At 52.5% G+C, this 15,435-nt stretch overlaps 1 protein-coding gene across 8 annotated transcripts in view; it reads left to right on the top strand.

Annotated features, from left to right (window-relative positions):
- ARHGEF2 (Rho/Rac guanine nucleotide exchange factor 2) overlaps positions 1-14,406 on the top strand; it is a gene marked incomplete at both ends in the record, with an annotated part of 41,235 nt that extends 26,829 nt beyond the window's left edge. For 4 of the 8 annotated variants that reach the window (XM_079698005.1, XM_079698004.1, XM_079698006.1 and 1 more), the window contains 20 exons: positions 1,888-1,955; positions 2,297-2,360; positions 3,377-3,506; positions 3,723-3,832; positions 3,982-4,128; positions 4,623-4,873; positions 5,081-5,206; positions 5,522-5,639; positions 5,841-6,089; positions 7,696-7,772; positions 8,207-8,376; positions 10,266-10,333; positions 11,311-11,511; positions 11,890-12,009; positions 12,139-12,206; positions 12,348-12,383; positions 12,589-12,639; positions 12,845-13,288; positions 13,539-13,722; positions 14,333-14,406. In XM_079698005.1, the coding sequence (XP_079554131.1) occupies positions 1,888-1,955; positions 2,297-2,360; positions 3,377-3,506; positions 3,723-3,832; positions 3,982-4,128; positions 4,623-4,873; positions 5,081-5,206; positions 5,522-5,639; positions 5,841-6,089; positions 7,696-7,772; positions 8,207-8,376; positions 10,266-10,333; positions 11,311-11,511; positions 11,890-12,009; positions 12,139-12,206; positions 12,348-12,383; positions 12,589-12,639; positions 12,845-13,288; positions 13,539-13,722; positions 14,333-14,406 (2,756 nt within the window). Of the gene's footprint in view, positions 1-1,887; positions 1,956-2,296; positions 2,361-3,376; positions 3,507-3,722; positions 3,833-3,981; positions 4,129-4,622; positions 4,874-5,080; positions 5,207-5,521; positions 5,640-5,840; positions 6,090-7,695; positions 7,773-8,206; positions 8,377-10,265; positions 10,334-11,310; positions 11,512-11,889; positions 12,010-12,138; positions 12,207-12,347; positions 12,384-12,588; positions 12,640-12,844; positions 13,289-13,538; positions 13,753-14,332 lie in introns of all 8 variants that reach the window. The other 4 variants (XM_079698007.1, XM_079698011.1, XM_079698010.1 and 1 more) reach the window with 4 other exon arrangements.
- Between the last annotated feature and the right edge of the window lie 1,029 nt (positions 14,407-15,435).

Raw genomic sequence — 15,435 nt, 5'->3', positions numbered from 1 at the left:
GAGGAGCAGGAATGTTGTGTGTATGCAGGGTAGGGGGGGCGGAAATAGGGGAGCTGGGTGGGAAGCTGCTGGCCTTGCAGCTGTTCTGCCCATCTTCCTGGGCAGAACTGGGTGTTCAGGACTTCAGGGTCCCCTTGCTCCTTCCCTTGCTATTGACTGAGGGGAGGCTGAAATCTCTTAATCTCTACAGTTTGAAGCAGAGGATTAGGGATTAGGACCCCCCTGTCTCAGATTTCTAGTCTGACTGATACACAGTGAGAAAGAGAGAATATGGCAGCAATGTGTATGTTGGGGGAATAAGGATTAGATAGAGCTCCTGACCTTCACCCACACCTAAGGGTAGCCCTGTATTTAGTGAGTACAAGCAATGAATTCTTCCTTCCCCAAGATGCCTACACGGAGGGCTCCTGCCCTGTCTACCCCCGCCTCCCCACACACCCAGATTTATGGCAAAGAGCTGCTTCTGATTAACGCAGGACCGGAGGTGTTGTGGCCTGTGGCGGAACAGAGGGACAAAAGCTCTAGCTTCTAAATCTCCATGGAAGCTGCGAAGGAACCCCAGAAAGAACCAGCGAGGCTTCTCTACTTCCTCACTGTTCAACTTAGAGTTATGAGGATGAGGAGGGAACCCCAATCTAGATCCCTCTAGAGACCTGACAGAATTCCCAATCTGGAAGCTTGTTGCCAGGGGAACTGGGGAGGCGGGCAGCAAGTGCTATTTTGAGAGCAGGTGGATAGCGGAGGTTCGATCCAGAGACACTGGGTGCTGCGGGTAGGAGAAGGGGGCTCCAGGGGGGGTGGACGCAGCTCCAGCCCCCACTTCTGTCTGCCCCTCTGCCCCACCCTGCTCGCCTTGTATTTGTGGAAGTAAGCACGGTGCTGGGTATTGTCTGAAGGAGTTAGCAGAGTTTCCGGTGTTGTTGGAGGGGGGGAGGGGAAGCTGGAGATGGCCAAGGGCTGTGAGGGCATGTTGGGGAAAGGGACGGCCAGTAGTCCCAGTACCTAGGCTTAGCTACTCTTCCTTTACTCTCCTCTTCTCTCCTACCCCATGGCAGGGTGGGGTGGCTGATGAGGGAGAAGCAGATGGAGTGTGGGAGCTGTGGGTTTACCTTACTTGGGGAACAAGACTCCCCGGGTCCGGAAGGGAGGCTGGAGTCATAGCAAGCATAGCTGAGCAGTGCAGAAGGCAGGCAGGCGTGGCGGGCAGGGGCAGGGCATGGCCTGTCCCCCGCTCTGCCACTGGATCCATCAGCCTTAGCACTGCTTAGGCCTAGCCAGACTTTGTGGGCATACGTATGGCTCAACAGGAAGTGCACAGACACTCCTGAGTTAAACCCCAGCTCTACCACTAGCTGTATGACCTCTGGCAGATGGTTTAACCTCTCCAGGAGACAGGGTCCTCATCTATAAAATGAGGATCATTGAATCTACCTCAAGGGGTGGTTAGGATCAAGCTCAGGGGATGTTCATTTCCCCCTCTCTGCCCCTAGCCCCCATCCCAGCTGCTCCTGTGCCACCTTCTGTTCCGTGGGCGTCCTCTCTGCCATCTGTCATTCTCAACCACCTTTGTGCTTCTTGAGTTCATCTCTGGCAGCCAGTAACCCCTTCTTCCCTCTAGTCCACCTCACAGGTCATCTCTGAGTCAGGATTGCCTACCCCTCCTGATGGCTTAATTGCGGTCCACACCTATACCCCCTCACTTCATCTGCTGCTTGAAGGAAGGGGGGAGGCGGGAGGAGAGGGACTGGGGTGCGGCGATGGCCGAGGAGTCTGGGAAGGGGGAGAGTCTCAGGCTGTGTGGCCATGGGGAGATGGGTGTCTGCATGTGGGTGTGTCCCCCCCGTACCACCCGGCCCTCCCGTCACCCTCTCTACCCCACCCTCCCAGCCTGCAATGTGACTATCCACAACCGCTGTAAAGACACCCTCGCCAACTGTACCAAGGTCAAGCAGAAGGTGAGATGGCAGGGAGGGCAGAGGGCTGGGGGAGAGGGTAGTGAGTGTGCGGTACCCTCATGCCTTTTCCGTTCATTCCTCACCCTGTGTTACTCAACCCCTCTCCTCACCAGGGGGCAGCCCAGACCCTCCACCCCAGGCCGCAGACCCTGCAAGAGGGGGTCAGCCTGTTGCTGTAGACACATCCCCCCAGCACTGGGCTCAGCCACCCTGATGCCCTTAGCCATCATGCCAGCTTTCTCCCTAGGGGGCCAGCCACCCAGCTCCTGCCCTGGGCCTATGGGGGTGACCCAAGGGTGACAGCTGTTCTTGGTGTCTCTCTCTTGCTCTCTGTCTCACAGCAACAGAAAGCTGCCCTGCTGAAGAACAACACTGCCTTGCAGTCTGTTTCACTTCGCAGTAAGAGTGAGTAGTGAGGATGCTGGAGCCCCCATAGGACCCTGGACCCCAGGCCTCTCAGCCCATGAGCTGTGCTGCCCCCCTGAGGTCGTTCCCTGGCACAGCGCCTTCCTGTCTTCAATTGGATGCTGATGGTGGAGTCATAAGGGAGATCCGGACTCTTGGGCTTAGGGGCGGGACAGGAGAATTCAAATGGGGACAAAGCCTTAGGATGGCTGGTCATCTGAGCCTGGTCACACCTTATATTATTATTATTAGTTATTTACACCGCACTTGGGAATGTTGGCAGAAGTTGTCAAGGGCCAATTCAGACAGATCTGGTGTAACAGAAAGAGCGTGGTGCTTAGTCAAAAAGACCAGAGTCTGTATATGTATACATATAGCTGATTCACTCTGTTATACGGCAGAAACTAAGACAACATTCTAAAGCAATTATACTCCAATAAAGATGTTAAAAAAAAAAAGACCAGAGTCCGAATCTCTGCTCAGCCATTAGCTGAGTCACCCCAGACAAGTCTCTTAACCGTCCTGAGCTGCAGATTGCTCATAGTCTTGTGGTGGGAAACAGATAAGGCAAGAAAAGCTCTTTATAAACATTAAAAGTATGGCACGGGGCTTCCCTGGTCGCGCAGTGGTTGAGAGTCCGCCTGCCAATGCAGGGGACGTGGGTTTGTGCCCCGGTCCGGGAAGATCCCACATGCCGCGGAGCGGCTGGGCCCGTGAGCCATGGCCGCTGAGCCTGCGTGTCCGGAGCCTGTGCTCCGCAACGGGAGAGGCCACAACAGTGAGAGGCCCGCGTACCGCAAAAAAAAAAAAAAAAAAAAAAAAAAAGTATTGCACAAACATACAGGTAGAATTACTGTTACCATCTTTCTTTGACTAGAACAGGGCCAAAAAAAACAAAAACAGGGCTAAAGGTGGGGCTGGAGAGGAGGCCTCACTTCTAGTGGAGGAGCCTGGGAGGCTTGAATCCTGGGAAGGCACCAGGTTTGACGCTTGCCTACTTGGTGTCCCCCTGACAGCCACCACTCGGGAGCGGCCCAGCTCTGCCATCTACCCCTCCGACAGCTTCCGACAGTCCCTGCTTGGCTCCCGCCGTGGCCGCTCCTCCTTGTCTTTAGCCAAAAGTGTTTCCACCACCAACATTGCTGGGTGAGCCTCTGCTTGGGGAAGGGAGAGCCAGGCAGGCAGAGTATGGCAGTGGAGATGGGGGGCTGAGAGGTCTTTCCCATCCCTGAGTTCAGAATTATAGACAGACAGGTAAGGAGAACTTGGGGTGACTGCCTCTGGGATCCCACCTTGGGTCCCCACCCGGGAAGGGAACTCTTGCCGGAGTCGGGTGATGCAGCCAGGCTCCACTCCCCTCAGACACTTCAACGATGAGTCTCCCCTGGGGCTGCGCAGGATCCTCTCCCAGTCCACAGACTCCCTCAACATGCGGAACCGGACCCTGTCAGTGGAGTCCCTCATCGACGAAGGTGACTGTGCCCGGACCTCAGGGAGACCAGGGCATGAGGGGCAGGTGGGAGCAGTCCTGGGAACGGCAAGGTGGGAAGGGATCTAGAGAAGGGCCCAGGACCCAGGGAAGAGAATTGGGGTCCAAGTTGTTTCCCCCACTCACTTCCAGGTGCAGAGGTGATCTACAATGAGCTGATGAGTGACTTTGAGATGGACGAGAAGGACTTTGCAGCTGATTCCTGGAGCCTTGCTGTGGATAGCAACTTCTTGCAGCAGCATAAAAAGGAGGTGATGAAGCAGCAGGATGTCATTTATGGTGAGCCAAGAAGACCACCCCAGACTTCTCTTCTGTCACCAGTCCTGTTTCTTTGTGTCCTTCCTCTGCCAGCCCCTACCTCTCAAGACCCTTCCTTCTTATCCCATTGGCCTTCAAGACCCTGCCTGGCATCCCCACAAGTAGCCACCAAGCCCCCACCTTTTGGGCTCTTGACCTCCAAGGCCCTTCTTTATCCCTTCCTTCCAGTCAATTCTTAGTCTTTTCCCTGCCTGTTCCAACACTGTACTGGGAACTGTGGGAAACCTAGACATGTAGGGGGCACATGGCTCTTGACCCTAAAACAGCTCATAGCTTAAGATGACACGGCATAAAGATTAAAAAATGATTAGAAAATGATCTAAGATCGTAATAATGCAGAATGTTAACCTGGAAGGGATCTTAAAAACCTCAAATGAGCCCTGAGGTCCCCAGCCTAGGCCCCACCAATTGTGGCCAAGCCAGGGTAGAGGCCAGGTGTCCCATTGTCCCCGCAGAGCTGATCCAGACAGAGCTACACCACGTGCGGACCCTGAAGATCATGACCCGCCTCTTCCGCACGGGGATGCTGGAAGAGCTACAGCTGGAGCCAGGAGTGGTCCAGGGCCTGTTCCCCTGCGTGGACGAACTCAGTGACATCCATACACGCTTCCTCAGCCAGCTGTTAGAACGCCGACGCCAGGCCCTGTGCCCTGGAAGCACCCGGAACTTCGTCATCCATCGCTTGGGTGACCTGCTCATCAGCCAGGTGAGAAAAGGCAGGACCCATGGGCAGCATTCATGGGAGGAGGTGTGACTAGAGTGGGCATTTCTCATCTCGAAACTCTAGAGGATGGAGCCAGAGAGAGCTGGAGAGGCAGGAAGCCCGCCTGTTTGGTGGGAGGCCAGAGGGTGTTGGGGATGAGATGTGGCTTTGGGGGAAATGCTGACCCAGCCCTGCTCCCCCAACTTCTAGTTCTCAGGTCCCAGTGCAGAGCAGATGCGGAAGACCTACTCGGAGTTCTGTAGCCGCCACACCAAGGCCTTAAAGCTCTATAAGGAGCTATATGCCCGAGACAAACGCTTCCAGCAGTTCATCCGGGTGAGCAAACCTCTCCAGGACCCACACTCAGCCTCCTCTAGTGGCCCAACCCTTGTGGACACATCCGCTTGTGGGTCCCATCAGCAGCCCCTCATAGCAGTAGAGCAAGTGCTTTTGCTACTTTGGTCCTCACAATAAACCTGTGACCTTCTCGTCCCCATTTTCCAGACTGGGTCACCTATGCCGACCGGTGTGAGGTAAATGGCCAAGTTAGGGCCAGCGCCAGGGCTTAGGCTCCAAGAACGCTCCAGCGTTCTTTCTGTTGCCCTCCCCTCGGGCCCCACTCTGGCCCTGAGCCCTCCTCTGCTCTTGTAGAAAGTGACCCGCTCGGCCGTGCTGAAGCGGCATGGTGTACAGGAGTGCATCCTACTGGTGACTCAGCGCATCACCAAGTACCCGGTGCTCATCAACCGGATCCTGCAGCATTCCCACGGTGAGAGGAAGAGCCTGGGAGGGAGGAAGGTGGGAGAGGGCTATCTGGGGTGAGAAATGGCTCGGGATAACCAAGGGGAGGGATAGGGTCAGATGTGGAATGCTGGGCAGCCTCTGAAGGTGGAAATCGAGATTGGTGGGAATTGGGGCTGGCTTGAAGCTTGGCTGAGCCATCCCTCCCTCACGCTGACCCCCCGGTCAGGGATCGAAGAGGAGCGCCAGGACCTGACGACGGCACTGGGGCTGGTGAAGGAGCTGCTGTCCAACGTAGACCAGGATGTGCACGAGCTGGAGAAAGGGGCCCGCCTGCAGGAGATCTACAACCGTATGGACCCTCGGGCCCAGACCCCGGTGCCTGGCAAGGGCCCTTTTGGCCGAGAGGAGCTTCTGCGGCGCAAGCTCATCCACGATGGTTGCCTGCTCTGGAAGACAGCTACTGGGCGCTTCAAAGGTCAGTGGTCAGCTTGGCAGGCCAGGCAAGAGTCAGCAGTCAGATATAAAGAAGGAGAAGCATCCAAGCCCTTAGGACCTCTTTTAATGCAGCCCTATAGCCAGGGTGAGACCCAGTGGGAGGAAAATATGTGGTCTCTGTTGCAACAAAAGTCTGAATTCTGGATTTCACGGGCGATACAAGGACTTCCTTGTCAGTATTTATTCATTTCTTTGGTTCTTGCATGCCCAGAAAGCTACCGGTTTTGATGAGGAAAAGAGAGAAATTCCAGGATCATCGGACAAGATCAGGGTAGTTGGTTCTACCAGCTGGAATCCCAGCCACCAGGGCTGGGGAATGGGCAGGAGCTTTGGGAACACAGCTAGGGAAGGCCCACGGGAGGGGGTGGAGCCCAGCGAAGGGCAGGCTGAGTGGAGAAGAGAAAAGGGGGTGGGGCATGTTGGGCTGGGGCACTCTTTCCCAGGCTCTCTTCCCAGACTGCACTGGCCAACGCTTTCCTACCTAAATCAAGACGAGAGAGTTGCAGGCCTTGGCTATGGGGGTGAGGAATGAGGGGCAGAAGTATACCGTGCTACCTGAGGCCAGAGCCTGCCTGCACTTCTGTCCTGTGTCATGAAATCCCCACTTCATAGGCTTGAGTATTGCAGGCTTCACCAGCCACTTTCCTTCATCCCTTTCTCTCCTTCCCATCCCTCCCACGCTGAAGCTAAGAATATAAAGCATGGGGGGGTTAAAAATAGCAAGGGTGGAGAGCTTTATTTCTGAAAGCCCTCCCCTTCTGTGTGCCCACAACTTAGAAAGATCTCCAAGGGCAAAGGGTAAGTGTGTGTCTTCTCGACTGTGACATCCAACTTTCTTGGGCTTGACCTTTATTTCCCCTTAAGTCTTAAAGCACAGGACCTCTTAGGATCTGAGAGCCTGGAAGGTGGGGCAGAGAAGGAAAATGAAAGCAGGGCCTGCTGGGGTTGAAGGAGATTGGGATTGTTCAGTGGTGGGAGAGATGGATAAGGAACCCAACTGTTCCCCTCCCTGTGGAGCACAAAATGAGAAGTGGAAATATGCTGGGGTCGGGGGGAGCTTAGACCAAATATCCAAAAAGGTCTTATGTTAGTCAGTTGTTCAACATGGAACTGAAAGGCACTGGGAATCCTTTTACCCTCACAAAAATTCTGGACCCTTTCACACAGAAAAGTACACATGTGATATATTAATATGTAAAGTTGCTTGTGCAACTTCAGAGGATTTACAGAGCCTCTGAAGCCCAACAGTAGACATCCTAGGGGGTCTGTAGACCCCAGGTTAAGAAACCCGCATTCGTTGGATAAAGAGGGTTTTCTCCGAAGGCATTGGGTGATCGCTTATGGGCACCTCTAGCCCAAGAAGCTGATTTATCTGATGGCATATACATTTATCCCCCATTTCTGAGCTATAAGAATGGGAGAGGTGGGAGGTCTGCAAAAGTGGAGGAAGCAACCAGCGGGAGAGAGGTCAGGAAGAGGGGAAACAGGAGCTCTAACCTAATGGGGTAGACCTGGTCCTTGAGAAAGAAGAACAGCTGCTCAGATACTCTATAATGCTGACTGTCCTGCCTTTATCCTCCTGCCAGATGTGCTCATGCTGCTGATGACAGATGTGCTGGTATTTCTCCAGGAGAAGGACCAGAAGTACATCTTTCCTGCCCTGGTGAGACCTTCTACCTTCTTCTTCCTCAGCACAGACAAGTGTTGAGGCCCTTCTTGCTTTCTTACCCCAGCCTGGAAGAACCCTGGAATCCTCCAGAGTCAAACAGCTGTTATTGTAACCATTACTATAATATAATAAGGAGAAATAAGAATAGCCAAGACAAATTGTTACTGTATGCAGGCACTTTTACACCTGTGAGGAAGGCCCGTTATTATCCTCTTTTTGTAGATGAGGAAAATAAAGCTTAAAGTTAATTAAATCATCAAGAGTCACAAACGTTTCTAAGTCCTGTCTGGCTGGCACCAGAGCCTTGGTTCTTAACTTGTATTCTCGGCTGACTCTTCAATCCTTTGGGTATTCCAGAAGGACTGAAGACTCAAATATCCAGGGGTCAGGATTCCCAGCTTTAATTCTTCCTTTCCCCTGACTGGCAGGACAAGCCCTCGGTGGTGTCACTGCAGAATCTAATCGTGCGGGACATCGCCAACCAGGAGAAAGGGATGTTTCTGATCAGCGCGGCACCCCCTGAGATGTATGAGGTCCACACGGCATCCCGGGATGACCGGAGCACCTGGATCCGCGTCATTCAGCAGAGCGTGCGAGTGTGAGTGTGTGTATGGCCTCACAGTACCTGCAGTTTCAGGCCCCAGGCCACAGCACTCCCAGGGAATGGAACCCAGGGTTCAGAGGTGGAGGCAGAAGCCAGGGGAGAGAGACAAGATGGCCCAAGGCAGGAAATGTCATCTATGTTCTACTGTCCTGTAAAGTCGCACTTTATATGATACGACCACAACCACCTTCCAAATGCAGCATGAGCTGACAAGCCAAAGGAATACTTTAAGCCGTCACATTCTGGCATACCTGCCAGCCAGGAGTACAATTTCACCTCCGTTAACATCTTAGTCTGTAGGCAGTGGGCCATTATTTGGATTGTATTGTCTTTTTGGGGTTTTTTTTGCGGTACGTGGACCTCTCACTGTTGTGGCCTCTCCCGTTGCGGAGCACAGGCTCCGGACGCGCAGGCTCAGCGGCCATGGCTCAAGGGCCTAGCCGCTCCGCGGCATGTGGGATCTTCCCGGACCGGGGCACGAACCCGTGTCCCCTGCATCGGCAGGCGGACTCTCAACCACTGCGCCACCAGGGAAGCCCTATCGTACTGTCTTTTACCTTTATTTTCTAAAAATGAATGAAAAAGAGGATAATGAAAGCATTGATATTAGTGGTAAGAGGAGCAAAACAAACTCCATACAACAGAGGCAAGAAGGAAATCATTTCATGTGCTATAGCGGCAGATCTTTGGCTTCTGTTGGACACACATTAGATTTGAGGCAGTCAACTGTGTGTCTGTTGTGATGAAAAAAAGTGAAGTGCATGTAAAATGTTGAAAATGGATTCTCAAAGATTATGCCTGAAGAATAAATTCAGTTAGGATGTTTATGATTTTTTTTGAAGTAATTTAATATTTTATTTATTTATTTATTTTTGGCTGGTTTGGGTCTTTGTTGCTGCGTGCAGGCTTTCTCTAGTTGCAGCGAGCAGGGGCTACTCTTCATTGCGGTGCACAGGCTTCTCATCGCAGTGGCTTCTCTTGTTGCAGAGCTCAGGCTCTAGGCACGCGGGCTTCAGTAGTTGCAGCGCGCGGGCTCAGTAGCTGTGGCTTGTGGGCTCTAGAGCGCAGGCTCAGTAGTTGTGACGCACGGATTTAGTTGCTCTGTGGCATGTGGGATCTTCCGGGACCAGGGCTTGAACCCATGTCCCCTGCATTGGCAGGCGAATTCTTAACCGCTGTGCCACCAGGGAAGTCCTATGAATTTTTTGTTTTAGCTTTCAGAGAATGGATTCTTCTCTACTTTATATTACGTAAACCTTTTTTTTTTTTGCTTACTTCTGCAGTTAAGACTTTGAACAATTTTTTCAGAAGTGCGTGCAAAGTATGAAATTACCAATTCTAGGAAAGTAAGGCAAAGTACCTGTCCCATTGACAATAGATCTATAGTGCCCTTTTTATTAATAATATTAATAGATAATTAATAAATAATAAAATTAATATTTGTAGTTGCGAAAATAATATTATTCATTATAATTGATTTATTGAGCTTCTGTGTTCAAAGCAGTGGTACATTATTTCATTTAATCCTTACAGAAAACCTGTGAGGAAGATATTATCCCCATTTCTCAAATGAGGAAATAGAGAGGTTACCACCTGGTAAATTGTGGAGCCAGGATTTGAGCGCAGGGTGCTTGATGCCAAAAACTAGTTATCCCTCTGCACTACGCTACCTCTCCAGGTGACCTTTGGAGAGGTACAGACCAGTAGATGCAGATGATCAGTGCTAGGAAAAGGAGAGGATCAAGAGTGGATGAAGCCAGGGCGTGGAGCTGATGAGGCTTACCAGGGAGAAATAGAGCACGTTTGGGAAGGAGGGTTGGCAGATTCCTGGTGTGTAACCTGACTTCCTTCCCCAAACCTCACCCAACCTGTTATCCCTCCAGATGCCCATCCAGGGAGGACTTCCCCCTGATTGAGACAGAGGATGAAGCTTACCTGCGGCGTATCAAGAGTAAGTCCACCCATAGAGTTTGTTTAAATAATTTATGATATATCCACACAGTGGAATACTGTCTAAAAAGTGAGATGGCTCTATGAGGGCTGATGTAGATCCATAACCAAAATATATTGTTAAACGAAAAGAGCAAGGTTTAAAACACTGTAAAGTATATGCTACCACTGATGTGAAAATATTGGGGATAGATATATGTCATATGTATTTTGTATATGTGTATGCAATATCTCTAGGAAGATAAAATATTATTACTGTGGCTTCCTCTGGGCAGGGAAACTAGGAATAACAGTTAAGATTGTAACTTACTTTTTTACTATAGGGCCTTATATTAATTGGGGTATGATCTAACTGCTATACAAAAAGATTAACAGAAATCAGTCGGTTACACGAGGTAGATTATTTCTCTCCACATAACAGTCCAGAAGTGGGAAGTGCAGGGTAGTTGTGCAGCTCTGCCCTCTTCAACGTGAAGATTCCCCATTTCTATGTCCTCTATGTCTGTGTCTCCATCACTACTCCAGCTCCTGCTATCACATCTGCATCCCAGCTAGCAAGGAGGGGGTAAAGAACAAGGAGAGTTTACACCAATTTTTTTTTAAGGGCAAATCTGGAAGACTCTCACATCTGTTGGCCAGAATTTAGTCCCGTGGCAATGCCTAGCTGCAAGCCAGGCTGGGAAATCGAGTGTAACTGGGCAGCCGTGTGCCCAGATGAAACTTGCACACCTTCTCTAATTAAAGGAAGGTGGGGAGAATGGAAACTGGTGGACAGCCTGCAGTCCCTGCCACACATTGTTTTGTTTTTAAAACAAAAGTCCATGTGTTACTTTTCCCAGAAAAAAGTTATTTTCTTTTTCATAAATGCTAAAAAACCAAAATTAAGTCCTGCCACTCTGCCCAGGCCTGGCCCCTGACCCCTGGGGCTGCCCCTCCACTGCTGGCTCCTCCGGGTGCTCACCTGTTTCTCATCCACAGTGGAGCTGCAGCAGAAAGACCGGGCACTGGTGGAGCTGCTGCAGGAGAAGGTTGGGCTGTTTGCCGAGATGACCCACTTCCAGGTGGAAGAGGATGGCGGCAGTGGGATGCCCCTGCCCACCCTGCCCAGGGGGCTTTTCCGCTCTGAGTCCCTCGAGTCCCCTCGTGGCGAGCGGCTGCTGCAGGATGCCATCCGTGAGGGTGAGGGGGCTCCTAGGGAAGAGTCCAGACTCATCCACTCACCATCACAAGATATGGACCCGTGGCTAGACCTGGACACACACAGACAAGGGGGACGTCAGCCCCATAGGCCATAACTCCCCTGAGTGCCTTTTGTTTGCGGGGGAAGATGGTCCTTGCTGCTGTTTGACACCTCTCATCCTGCACGTACTTGTGCTGCCCCTTGGGACCTTTAAGGACCTTTGCCTTGTATGTGGTGGTGGCAGTGAGACCCCACTACATGTGCAGGGGGCATTCCCCTAGATGCCCGCATGTTCCATGTACTGAGTGAATGGCATCCCCTCCCATCCCCCGCAGGATTCTCTGTTGCTCCGGTCCTCACCTCTTCTTTCCCCACAGTGGAGGGCCTGAAAGACCTGCTGGTGGGGCCTGGAGTGGAGCTACTCTTGACACCCCGGGAACCAGCCCTGTCCATGGAACCAGATAGCGGTGGTAACACGAGTCCTGGAGTCACTGCCAGTGAGTGCCAGGGCAGGGGACCAAGGTAGCACGTGGGAGGGGTTAAAGAGAATGGGGTGGTACCAGGGACCGAGTGGTATGAGGGTGCTGGGGAAGTGGTTCAGCCCATCCTTTTCCCCTTCTCAACAGATGGTGAGGCCAGAACCTTCAATGGCTCCATTGAGCTCTGCAGAGCTGACTCAGACTCCAGCCAGAAGGTGGGTTTCAGGAGGTGTCGGGACTTGGCTAGAAGGAGGGAAAGGGCCAGCTGCCCTATAGATCCTTGACTCAGAGCTATCAGGGACAGGCACCAGGGACTTGTGTGTCTGCTGATTCCCCATCTTTGCCCGTTTCTGCAGGATCGAAATGGAAATCAGCTGAGATCTCCCCAGGAGGTGAGATGGGAATGTGATGATACAGAAGACTAAAGGAGGGGTACTCTCATCTGAGAAATTAGAGCCCAGTTTGGAGTTGGGAGGGGGAGTGTACACCTCAAAGTACCTGCAGTCTTATTGCTCCACGCCCACACTTATTCAACTTCTGGGCAGTTCTCCCATCCTGAAGCTTGGACTCTGTTCCCACCCTCTCCTCTGTCCTCAGGAAGCATTGCAGCGATTGGTCAATCTCTATGGACTTCTACATGGCCTACAGGTCAGTGGGGCAAGGGCTAGAGTGGGAAGGGAAGGAGCCAGACCCGAGCTGCCCATTTAGGTGGGACAGAATCATCCTAACAGGCCTTTCTAAGCCTTCCCGATTCGAGCTCTCCAGGAATCGTGACCTGGGCCCTGGGGAGTGAGGGTGAGGGGTAGAAGAAACGGGGTCCTGATACACCCCTCCATCTCCATTCCACCCGCAGGCGGCTGTGGCCCAGCAGGACACTTTGATGGAAGCCCGGTTCCCTGAGGGCCCCGAGCGGCGGGAGAAGCTGACCCGAGCCAACTCCCGGGATGGGGAGGCTGGCAGAGCCGGGGCTGCCCCTGTGGCTCCTGAAAAGCAGGCTACGGAACTGGCATTGCTGCAGCGGCAACACGCGCTGCTGCAGGAGGAGCTACGGCGCTGCCGACGCCTCGGCGAAGAGCGGGCGACGGAGGCTGTTAGCCTGGAAGCCCGGCTCCGAGAGAGCGAGCATGCCCGCACCCTGCTGGAGCGGGAGGCCGAAGAGGCTCGCAGGCAGCTGGCTGCCTTGGGCCACACGGAACCACTCCCGGCTGAGGCCCCCTGGGCCCGGCGGCCTCTGGATCCGAGGCGGCGTAGCCTCCCTGCAGGCGATGCCCTGTACTTGAGTTTCACCCCCCCACAGGTAAGGAAGCTTGAAGTAGTGAACTGACATCAGGGTGGATATCAGGGTCCATGAGAAAACCAGAAAGCAATTGGAGATTTGAGGCCAAATGACATCAGGCATCAGACTTGAAGGATATAGGATGCTGATGGGAGGACTGAACAGTTGCGATGGGTGCGGAAAGAAATCAGTCAGTGGTAGAGGTGCTGAGAGTTGAGTCTTCACACTGCTCATTCCCTGGCCTCCTGCTTTTCTGGCCTGCCGTCCACAGCCCAGCCGAGGCCACGACCGCCTGGATTTGCCTGTGACTATTCGCTCCGTCCATCGACCCTTTGAGGATCGAGAGAGGCAGGAGCTGGGCAGCCCCGACGAGCGGCTGCAAGATAGCAGTGACCCCGACACCGGCAGCGAGGAAGAAGGTAGCAGCCGTCTGTCTCCGCCCCATAGTCCACGAGGTGAGATCCTGGTGGAGACATGGAATGGAAATGGGATGTAACCTGGGTACAGACCCTTGGGCTGTGGTTTCCAAATGCAGCCTGCATCCTAAAGCACGGGAACATTTAGGATGGTCCCTAACCAACCACTGAGGTCTACAGTAAGTCTTGGGAGGGGCACAGAGCACTTCCTGTTTTGCCTCCTGGTAGACGGGAAGTGGAACTCTAGGAAGCAAAGAATGTAGGGGCCTCTGCTGTAGTAAGTCCATGATTCCCAAACTTTTCAAGCAGAAATAGATTTCCAAAGTAAAAAAATTTCAAAGACCTCCAAGTTCTTATAGTTGGTTCAGGAAATACAAAATAACCCAAAGCTACTGTGACTTCATACTAATCTTAACATATTTTGTATTTTATTCATCAAATTGTGTCTCCATAGACTTACCAAGTACTTAGGTGTGGATACCTTACTTTGTTGACAGAGGTTTTCCCCTCAACCAAGGATTACAGACCTCTGCCCTCCCTCACAGCTCTCTGAGCTCCTCAGCCCACAGACGGGGAGGCGTCAGTATAGCGGTTCAGTTGATCACGGGAGCATCTGTTCACTCACTAACTTTGCCCCGTCCTCCTTCAGACTTCACCCGAATGCAGGACATCCCGGAAGAGACTGAGAGCCGCGACGGGGAGCCTGTAGCTTCAGAGAGCTAAGGGGGCCCCTCCCCCCACCCCGTGTCCCCCTGAAGAACATTACTGAGGGAGGCAAACCTGGGGACTCCAATCTGCCAATGAAGAGGGAACATTTGAAAGAACTGCTGATTGTCCTTGCCAGCTCTTGGGATCCTTGGACACAGGGGGGCCATTTAGGAAGCTGGGGGTATTAAGCCACAGTGCCCCCTGGTGGCATCCAGAAGCTACACTGCAGATGCCAATTTTTCATGCCTTCTTCCCTCTACTTTAGGAAAATTTATTTATTTATTGTTTATTAGTTATGGAGGGAGAGGGGAGATTTAGAGGACCAGGGACATGGGAACCAAGCCATAGGGATCAGGGGGCCTTGTCCTTTAACACTACTGGGGTTTATTCAGGCTTAACCATGCAGCTGCTGGGTTCTAGCCCTGACACCCCTCCTGAGCAACACCCATCTTTGAGGAGAGGCTGCAGCCATAAGACCCTACTGCCCCTTCAGGAAGGGCTGTGGTCAGGGCCATGTCCCTCTCCCCTTCCCCTCAACCTCTTACTGCTGTTCTCCCTTCTCTCTGTCTTCTATGGAAACCCCAGGGAGATAACCTGGCTTCCTAGAGTTGATGGAATACAGGTTGAGGTGGCCGTAAAGGTTTGTTGGGGGGTGAGGGGAAAAACTCACAGGGACCAGAATGTTTCTTTGTTGTTGTTGTTTTCTTTTTTGTACCAAAGCCAACTGCACGTGTTTTATATTTTTAAGAGAAGATTGTAGGCAATTAGAAATCGCAGCCTTCTATCTCTACATCTCGGAAGAACTTGAGGGATGGGGGGAACAATGACTTCTCCACTCATCTATAGTACTGGGGGACCCATTTTGACCTCTTCCCCAGCCATTTGGCAAAACAGTTCTTGGGTGAGTTGGGAAATCTCTACAAACCCTGACCTCATCCCCCACCTCAGCAACCATGACCTGAAACCTCTGCGTGAATTTGGGGGATTTTTCAATGGACCTCCCCCCGCCCCCAGTGCCTGCCAGCCCCAGCCAGTTTTCTGCAA

The sequence above is a fragment of the Hyperoodon ampullatus genome (assembly GCF_949752795.1).
Source record: "Hyperoodon ampullatus genome assembly, chromosome: 2".
NCBI lineage: Eukaryota > Metazoa > Chordata > Mammalia > Artiodactyla > Ziphiidae > Hyperoodon > Hyperoodon ampullatus.
The sequence above is the reverse complement of the archived record's forward strand: the minus strand, read 5'-3'. Positions and strand labels throughout refer to the sequence as shown.